Source organism: Triturus cristatus, chromosome 5_2, assembly GCF_964204655.1.
Source record: "Triturus cristatus chromosome 5_2, aTriCri1.1, whole genome shotgun sequence".
Taxonomy (NCBI): Eukaryota; Metazoa; Chordata; class Amphibia; order Caudata; family Salamandridae; genus Triturus; species Triturus cristatus.
In genome coordinates this window covers 1109089887-1109100279 of record NC_140588.1, presented here as the reverse complement: position 1 = coordinate 1109100279, position 10393 = coordinate 1109089887, and the positions used below count along the sequence as shown (strand labels likewise).

The following is a 10393-nucleotide window of genomic DNA, read 5'->3' as shown; positions in this document are numbered from 1 at the left end:
CATCTGATCTAGCGCTGTTGTGGGTGTCTCTGCTTGGGGGCTTGCCTCATGTACTGCCAAGCTTAGTCTGACTGCTGAATCATGGCCGCTGGGCTGGTCGGGCCTTGTTAAGGGTTTTTGGGCCATCCCAGTGCGGGAGGTCGGGGAAGTCGGTTGTATTTGCTCTTCCACCAGAAGATGGCAGGCCTGGGACTCCTTTTTGCTCCAGTTTTTGGCAATGAAAATTGGGTAAGGTTGAGGTGGATTGGTATTCCCTTGCGGGGGCGGGGTTGTACTCTTCATCAACTGCTGTTGTCTCCCTCTTGTCTTTGTTTTTTTCAGTTGTTTCCTCAGCTTCTTTTTTTCTCGCCTCGATAGGGTGGTATCTTATGCTTTCACTGTACTGGGGATGTGTTCCTGCGAGTCTAGTGCCGGAGCCTCATCCCCTCCGCTGTGCCCCTTGATTATGCTGGATGTCCCTTTGGCCCTTTTGGAGCTGCCCTGGTTGTCTGGAATCTTTGAATCCGTGCCCACTCGCCATCCTACTTGTTGTCTTGCCTCCAGGTGGTTGTGGTTTGTTAGCACCATGTCATCTGTGGTGGATGTACTAAATGTCTTCCGGCATCCTTTGACTGTTTCTACTATATTCGTTAGGATCTCAGGGATGGAGGCCCATTTATCCATGAGGGTTGAGCAACAGCAGGTGCAGTCGCCCCGACTAGAAGTCATGTACTGGTGGAGCTTGTTATCAAATTCATCCACTCTGGAGCTTATGTTGACTAGCCGGGCTGCGATGGCTTGAAGGAGGTCTATTTGAACTTCCATTTTGGATGACTGCCATAGCAGGGCTTTGTTAGTGGTATAGCTCATCTCTGTGAGGGGAGTTTTCTCCCAGTCCGCGTCAATACTTATGATGCAGGGTTTTTTGCCAGTTTTTACATTAACGCCCCATGGGGGTGTCAAAGGCATCAGCAAATTTGGGGTTAGTTCAAGGGTTCTTCCAATCTTTTGGCGCAGATTGGGGAGAAATGAGGCTGTTAGATCCCCTCCCACTGGGGAGTCTGGTTCCTCGGTGACTGAGTGTGGCCATGTGCTTGTGTGGTTTGCTTCAGTTTCCATGCTCTGGGAGTCTGGACCGTAAGCTGTGGCCCGATGAATTTGCGCTTTCGTCGTTAAAGTTCATACGTCCTTAATTGGAACTGAATTGTGTGTCATGTTGGGTGTAACGTCTCCTCCCATGGCTTAGATTTGAGGAGGAGTTGGGCTCATGGTTAGACCTTTAGGCTGCGTTAGGTCGGGGAGGCCTCGGGCCACACCCTCCCTTTCCTTCTGTCCACTGGGTTCTTTGCTCAGGAATAGTCCCTCTCTGCAAGTATGCTACGGGGGTGATCTACCGAGCTCTTTGAGACTGCTGTCTTGTGCCATACTTAGGCCATGGGGTAGAGTGCCAGGGGTTCCCCCCTGGTCATGGTTAGTGTTGGAGCTATCCTTTTTCCTCAGAAAGTGCCTTATCGAGCCCTTTTGTGCAGCGTCTTGCGGTGATTCCTTTCGGTCACCTGTAAGAGATTTACTCCTTGTGGTTCTCATAAACACAAACATACAACATGTGTTAAGCTACAAATAATTAAGATGCTGGGAAGACAAAAAGAAATGGTGCTTGTCAGCAGTCTAGAGCAAATATACATGAGTATGAATAGCTGTAGAGATTACCTATTGAGAATGACGAGATGATATACACGGTAACAAATAAGATTGATAACTATATTAAAATTCACTTAAATTTAAATGATGCCCTTCTTTGAGTAAAAATTCATCTTAAAAAATAAAAACATAGAACATATTTATAAATACGGAACTATAAACACATGAGCTCATAGCGCTTCAATGACATACAGTCTCAAATTCACCAAGGATTCCTGCAAAACCTTCAATGTGGAAGATTCCCTACACCTTCTTCTCCCAGGCAAGAGGTTCTTGGGCCTGAGAGAAGAACCCCCCTTCTGCTGGGGCTCTAGGTGGGATTTCGAGGCCAGGGGGTGCACGCTCCCTTGCAGATCATTCCAATGCATCCTCCTGTGAGTGCCTGTTGTGAGATACAGCATTCACTCTTGTGACAATTCTCTCTCACATTTGCCTGGTTAATAGTTGCACAAGAACACCAACAACTGTAGCTCAATCCTTATTATCTCCTCTAGCATAATAGTTCATTTTGTATCCGAAAATATGAGGTTCTTTTCCATAGACATGAGGCAAGCAAAAATATAATTTTACAAATATCAAGATTAGTTGAGGTAACTCCAAAAAAAAACAATAACGAAGAAGGATAAGGTAAGAAATACACTTTGATTTCTGCATCTTCTAAAAGAGAAAGGTAAAATGTCATGGCCTGAAAATAGGTGTGCTTTACAAAGAGGTCTGCAGGTGTGATTTCTTTGCACATTCATCTCAGGTGATTTTGAAGACTGATGGATATGGCAAGGGGAAACCAGGACCGCAACATGATCAATCTCCTGCTACACTCTTGCAAGGCTGCAGATCTGAAGGACAGACAGATGTGTGCTGGGGACAGAGGAGACCTGCTGGTCAGATGATAAGGCTGATGGAGTATTTTCTCTGCATATATAAATTAGGCAGGAAAAACCTCCACAAACAAGATGAGCAGATTGAAACCTCCATCATGAAGGGTGGATGGACATAATGCCAAGATAGAAGTCAGGCCCGTAGATTGCAAATTCTTTGACAATTGTGAGATGTCAATACATTACTGAACAGATGTGGTTCATGGGATGATGTCAGGCACTTAAAAGGTATAGGTGGCTTGGGGGGCAGTGGGTAAAAGGTTCGGCGTTCAGAGGAAGGGAAGGGTGCTGGAAAGAATACAGTGGGGTGGACTGTCCTTGTTTTATTTATTAAAACATTATTTAACCCTAAAATGAGTGCATTTTGTTTTTTTATAGCTGTATTTAAATATAAAATGCACATTTGGAATTCATAAATAGTGAAAAGAGTGCTATATCCTGTTCTCCAATGGACAAGATCCACTGGATAGCTAAACCATCTATGTATGGGCAGTAATGGACACACACACAGACTTAGAACATTGCAGAACAAAATGCGCAAGATTTCAATTGTTTGAGAGAATGGACCATCATTTTATTGTAAGATTGAATCAACCTTTTTAGCTGCAATTCAAATGCAAGATCAATCATTACTACTACAGGACGTTATTGACTCCATTTCACCTAGCAGTAAAGGACAAGGGGATATTGACTGAGACAGAACCTGGCAGAGCCAAGGGAAGGCGGTCCCAGGAAAAGCAATGTCCAGTTGTCAAGCAGTGAGGAGAGGCAGAGAGCAGAGCACCACTGGCTTCAGCAGCAATAGGGTCAACAAAGGCGGTGAAAAAAGAAATTTGATGCAGGACAGGTACAAGCTAATCCTTTCAATATTATGTCTATAAATTAGGATCCATAAGTACATTAAACAGGTATTTCTTTTCGAGCATGAACAAGTATTAGACCACTGTAATCTATCACGTCATACAATTGATTAAGTCTCCTGGGAAACACCTGCAGCTCCTCAATGACATAGTCAGCATCTCCTAACGCTTTCCTTATAAAACTCTCATCCATACATAGATGGGGAAACTTAAAGCTCCCACTCATGTAATAAGTGGTATCGAGGTCCGCTATCAGGATTAAATGCCCTCCATTTTTTAACAGTGATGAGAGATTTCTTAAAGCAATGCAGAACCCTTCTTCATCTTTCGTGTGGACCTCCAAACAATGAGGCAAAATCAGACAGTCAGCCTGAGGCAGGATGGTGGGAGACAAGGGGTTACTTTTGCTGGCGTCATATTTAAGAATGTGCTTGATTTTTCTTCTTAACAGATTTTGGTTCTCAGCCCCCACGTCTCTGAAAATAAAATACAAACATTTTAGTTTGATTTTATTATTGATTAAAACGTGATCTTTTGCCACAAGTTATGTCAATTTTTCAAAACCAGTTTGTATGAATATAAACTATATGTTTGCAAAGGGGCTATATATATATATATATATATATATATATATATATATATATATATATATATATATATTCACTTAAAAAAACATAGGTTTCACACATGTTATAGTTAGGTGGACATTTCACTCGTACAAAACCAATGAAATTCCCCCGTTATAGTTAGTTCAGATAACTATAACTCGCACGCCCGCAATCCACTGCTCATGACGTCACATATTACATCACTAATGACATGGTCAGTGGCATCACTCATGACATCACTGATGACATCATCCTTGTGATAGAGTGGCGGTCGCGCGAGTTATAGTTATCTGAACTAACTATAACGGGGTAATTTAATTGGTTTTGTACGAGTGAAATCTCCACCTAACTATAACATGTGTGAAACCTATGGTTTTTTAAGTGAATTTGCAAGGTTTTTTAAATGCTAATTCCTAACTATAACGTGTGTGAAACCTATGGTTTTTTAAGTGAATTTGTACGTTTTTTTAAATGCTAAGTTATGTATATATTAATATATATTTTTTTTTAAGGTTTTTCACCGTGCGCGCACCGTGCGCGCACCCCGCGATTTTTTTAAAAAAATAATAAACATTTTTTTTCACCCTGGGGGGTCCTTCCGTGACCCCCTGACAAAGGCTAGGGGGTCAGGAACTCTCTTCCATGCCCCCTTTTCACGTTTTCCACCTTTTTTCCACCTTTCCTTTTCAGTGCGAGAGACAAAATGGCGGCTGACACTTCCTGATTTCGACTGATTCGAATGTTGACTGACATTTTACAACCAATCAGAAATACGCTCGCGCACATTAGGGTGCGCGCACGGTGCGCGGACGGTGCGCGCACGGTGCGCGGCTATAGATATTTATATGCTTTTAAATGCAATTTTCTCACGAAATACTGAACAGATTGACTCCAGATATGCAAAAGGCACTTCCCTGACCTGAGGACTACCCCTTTACCAAATTTCAAGTAATTCTGTTCAGCCGTTCGGGCTGTACCTTCGACTAAAGGTCCTATGGGAAAATGCATGGGGAAAACGCGTTTTGGGACCCCCCTTTTTTCTCGGCCCCCGCTTGACAAATCACCCGAGACTTTCAGGGTAGGAGCTGAGCGGAGCGCCCCATTAGTTTTGAAAATTTCGCGAGGATTCGTCAACCGGCGCCAAAGTTATTCCAAATCGAATTTTCAGATTTCCCTTTGGAAACACGATCCTAACTATAACTATCTACTGGCGACCGCCAGTAGATAATATATATATATATATATATATATATATATATATATATATATATATTACCTACCGACCGCCAGTAGATAATATATATATATATATATATATATATATATATATATATATATATATTACCTACTGGCGGTCGCCAGTAGGTAGTTATAGTTAGGACCCTGTTTCCATAGGAAAACTGCAACATTCTATTTTGAATAACTTTGGTGCCGGTCGACGAATCCTCGCGAAATTTTCAAAACTAATGGGCCGATACGCTCCGCTCCTACCCTGAAAGTCTCGGGGGGATTCGTCAAGCGGGGGCTGAGATAAAAAGGGGGTCCCAAAACGCGTTTTTCTCATGCATTTTTCCATAGGACCTTTAGACACAGCTACTGCCCGAACGGCTGAACAGAGTTCCTTGAAATTTGGCAGAGAGGTAGTGTACAGGTCAAGGAAGTGCCTTTTGTAGGTTTGGTGTAAATCTGTTCAGTAGATTCTGAGAAAATAGCCTTTAAATCAATATATATATCTGAGCCAGCTTACGGTGCGCTTACGGTGCTGATTGCCAGTTAGATCTTAGTAAACATTCGAATCGGTCGAAACCAGGAAGCGGCGGCCGCCATTTTGTGTGTTTCACTTAGAAAAAAAGGGTGATAACTTGAAAAGGGGGCAAGGAAGAGTGTTACAGACCCCCTAACATTTGAAAGGGGGTCAAAGAAGGACAGAAAAGTACAAAAAAAACATTTATTAATTTTAAAAAAAATCACGGGGTACGCGTACGGAAGCTCACCGTACGCGTACGGTAAAAAAAAAATTAAAAAAAAAAATGAAATGCAGATTTAAGTGTTTAGATATTAGGGGGCTCTAAAAAGAGCTGTTGTGTTTATTAAGTGATTTTTTAGTGGTACCTACAAGTAAGTACCGATGCAGAGTCTAAGGTTCAAGAGGAAGACTCTGTTCCCTTCATCAGTGAAGTGTACACCATCTCCTCTATAAATGTCTTGCATGTCGTAACGCAAGTTGTTGTGGTAAATGGAACCCATACCATAGTCACGGAGGAAAGCAGAAACAGATTTGTTGACGTGCTTTCTTGCTTTGTCAATCTGTGGACAAAAATGATTGGACCAGTTCCATTTTTGCCTTTGGCATATGTTAGAAAACACAAAGGCAGTTTTAGGGAAAAGTGAAAACAGTTGTGCAAAGGTCTCCTTCATAAGCATTTCCAGACCTACCCTAGTCAATGTGCCTAGGTCATTGCCACCACAGTGCACTATTATGAGGTCAGGGTGTTGGATTTGCATGAAGGATTTCACCAATGGCATCAATTGGTGCCACTTTAACCCTCTCTGACCAATCCATTTAATGTCTACATTTGGCAAAGCAAGGTCTCTCACCATACCTGTTTTCTCTGCATACTTTTCACTCCAGAAGACATAGCTGTGCCCTACAATCCACACTGTGAACATCTTCAAAGGAGAACTGGATGCACTCAGGAGGTGTAATTCAGTAGAATGGTAAAAAGAAATGAAAGACAGTTTGGAAATGGAGGCATACATATTTTTTTTATAAAAAAAAGAACTGATTGGCTGTTTCATACCATTCTACAATAAAAACTAGGCTGTATGTGTAAATTTATAGAAACATGTTTTGTATTGGTACAGAAAAATGTGTTACCAAAGAACAGTACTATGGATTTGCTGTTAGGTTTGAAAAGTCAAGCACTCTTGCTCTGTGGAATTGAAACATTGTTTGGCGAACTTCTGACCTAACTCCACACAGCAGTGTTCCATGAGCTGTTGCTATGGTAGCAGGCAGAAGTCAAGTTGGGGGAAGGGTACTAGGCTGAAGTCAAGTTGGGGGAAGGGTACTTTTGGAAAAGGGTTGGTTTTCAACCAATAGAAATGTGTGATTACATTTGAAAAAAAGGGGGAAGCACTGAGATTTGAAATTAACATGTATATGTGTGGAAAAAGAGAGGGAAACTTTGCCATTATCTGGTTATGCTGAGAGGAGAGAGGTGTACAGAACAGAGATCCTGGCTCTGATAATCTGCTGTTTGAGTGCCACATTTCTTTCACAACTAACTAATTTTAAAGGTGAGTTTAGAGTTTGAGAGGGGATGTATATGGTAAATTAAGAAATGAATAATAGAATTGGAATTCCTTTTGTTGAAGTTGTGTTTATCATTTTCTGTTTTGGGAGAAATTTAAATGTGAGGAACATGTAAAATAATATGGACTATGTTTTCACGATAAATTAAGGTGTACTGGTATAAATAAGGAATACTTTTAGGGTTTGAGGTTGCACTCAGTAATGCAAATACATTCAGCATCACTAAGGCTGGTTGCCCTTGCTGGAGTGTAGTCAGTCACCCAGGTTACACATGTTGCTGGTCTCAGAAAGCTGTTTGGTATTGCTCTGGTGATTTTACATTTGCATTAGATGGAAAGGGGGAGGTATTTTTTTATGCAGAAGCAGACTCTTAGCACACACCCAGCTGCTTATCCTGTGGGATCATGCACAGTATTCACAACCGAGTGGGGTTTTAGGTTGCAGTCAGTAATGCAAATACATTCAGCATCACTAAGGCTGGTTGCCCTTGCTGGAGTGTACTCAGTCACCCAGGTTACACATGTTGCTGGTCTGAAAATGTTGTTTGGACATGTGCTTTTTTAAGAATCTAAAAAGTGGATTCATAATGTGTCAGACTGTAAAAGTACTTATCACTTGCCAAAAAAAAGAGTAGTAAGTGTGCTTTCAAATTGGCAAAGAAATTTTGTTTTCTGACTAATATGTAAACATGACTCTGTGTGCAAAGAGGAATTACAGGCAGAGATTTATTGCGTATTGCTCTGGTGATTTTACATTTGCATTAGATGGAAAGGGGGAGCTATTTTTTTGTGCAGAAGCAGACTCTTAGCACACAGCCAGCTGCTTATCCTGTGGAATCATGCACAGTATTCACAACCGAGTGGGGTTTGAGGTTGCACTTAGTAATGCAAATACAAACATGTAAAATAATATGGACTATGTTTTCACCATAAATTAAGGTGTAGTGGTATAAATGAGGAATACTTTTAGGGTTTGAGGTTGCAGTCAGTAATGCAAATACATTGAGCATCACTAAGGCTGGTTGCCCTTGCTGGAGTGTAGTCAGTCACCCAGGTTACACATGTTGCTGGTCTCAGAAAGCTGTTTGGTATTGCTCTGGTGATTTTACATTTGCATTAGATGGAAAGGGGGAGCTATTTTTTTATGCAGAAGCAGACTCTTAGCACACACCCAGCTGCTTATCCTGTGGAATCATGCACAGTATTCACAACCGAGTGGGGTTTGAGGTTGCACTTAGTAATGCAAATACATTCAGCATCAATTAGGCTGGTTGCTCTTGCTGGAGTGTAGTCAGTCACCCAGGTTACACATGTTGCTGGTCTCAGAAAGCTGTTTGGTATTGCTCTGGTGATTTTACATTTGCATTAGATGGAAAGGGGGAGCTATTTTTTTGTGCAGAAGCAGACTCTTAGCACACAGCCAGCTGCTTATCCTGTGGAATCATGCACAGTATTCACAACCGAGTGGGGTTTTAGGTTGCAGTCAGTAATGCAAATACATTCAGCATCACGAAGGCTGGTTGCCCTTGCTGGAGTGTACTCAGTCACCCAGGTTACACATGTTGCTGTTCTGAAAATGTTCTTTGGACATGTGCTTTTTTAAGAATCTAAAAAGTGGATTCATAATGTGTCAGACTGTAAAAGTACTTATCACTTGCCAAAAAAAAGAGTAGTAAGTGTGCTTTCAAATTGGCAAAGAAATTTTGTTTTCTGACTAATATGTAAACATGACTCTGTGTGCAAAGAGGAATTACAGGCAGAGATTTATTGCGTATTGCTCCGGTGATTTTACATTTGCATTAGATGTAAAGGGGGAGCAATTTTTTTGTGCAGAAGCAGACTCTTAGCACACACGCAGCTGCTTATCCTGTGGAATCATGCACAGTATTCAGAACCGAGTGGGGTTTGAGGTTGCACTTAGTAATGCAAATACATTCAGCATCACTAAGGCTGGTTGCCCTTGCTGGAGTGTAGTCAGTCACCCAGGTTACACATGTTGCTGGTCTCAGAAAGCTGTTTGGTATTGCTCTGGTCATTTTACATTTGCATTAGATGGAAAGGGGGAGCTATTTTTTTATGCAGAAGCAGACTCTTAGCACACACCCAGCTGCTTATCCTGTGGAATCATGCACAGTATTCACAACCAAGTGGGGTTTGAGGTTGCAGTCAGTAATGCAAATACATTCAGCATCACTAAGGCTGGTTGCCCTTGCTGGAGTGTAGTCAGTCACCCAGGTTACACATGGTGCTGGTCTCAAAAAGCAGTTTGGACATGTGCTTTTATCAGAATCTGAAAAGTGGATTCAAAATGTGTCAGACTGTAAAAGTACTTATCACTTGCCAAAAAAGTAGTAGAAATTGTGCTTTCCAATTGGCAAAGAAATTTTGTTTTCTGCCTAATTTCAAAGCATGACTCTGTGTGCACACAGGAATTGTTTTTAGATATTTAATTTGTGAAGGTGTTATTGTGATTTTCACTTCTAGGAAAGGGGTACTTAGTATTTTAAGATTTGAAAAGATCATAAAAAATGTAGTAATATATTTAAATAAAAAAAATGATTTTTTTTTTAGTTTTTTTCAGGTATTGCTGAAGAGCAGTGAACAAAATTTAAGATGCCTACAAAATCCAGACTAAGGAAAAACCACAAAAAATAACTATATTTGAAGACAACTGGAGGACCTAAGTTAGTTGGAGATGCTCATGTTGGGAAAAAGAGAAAGTCTTCTGGTAAGCAGACAAAAGATTTTTTAAAGAACATCTTCAAAAAAAGGAAAAATGTACAAAATGTCTGTACTGGAAAGAATGTTTTCAATAGAAAAGAACAGGAAAAAATTGAGAATTTAGTTAATGCAAATATACCTTCTGCAACAATAAAGATTAACTTAAACAGAAAAACAGCGTTTAAAGAGATACGTAGAAAAATGTTTCAGAGAAGAGTTATGTCCAATTTGATAAAGGATGTGAAGAAATATAAGCAAAAGGCAAAATATTACAAGAGAAAAAAAGAAATTGAAGCCATTGCAGCAAAGGCATTAGAATTAAAAAGGAAAC

At 40.8% G+C, this 10393-nt stretch overlaps 1 protein-coding gene across 1 annotated transcript in view; it reads right to left on the bottom strand.

Moving 5' to 3' along the window:
- Positions 1–3113: 3113 nt before the first annotated feature.
- LOC146829794 (nicotinamide N-methyltransferase-like) overlaps positions 3114–10393 on the bottom strand; it is a 53622-nt gene continuing 46342 nt past the window's right edge. The window contains exon 3 of the mRNA XM_085606733.1: positions 3114–3894. Coding sequence (XP_085462859.1) covers positions 3459–3894 — 436 coding nt within the window. The 3' untranslated portion in view covers positions 3114–3458. The remainder of the gene's footprint in view (positions 3895–10393) is intronic.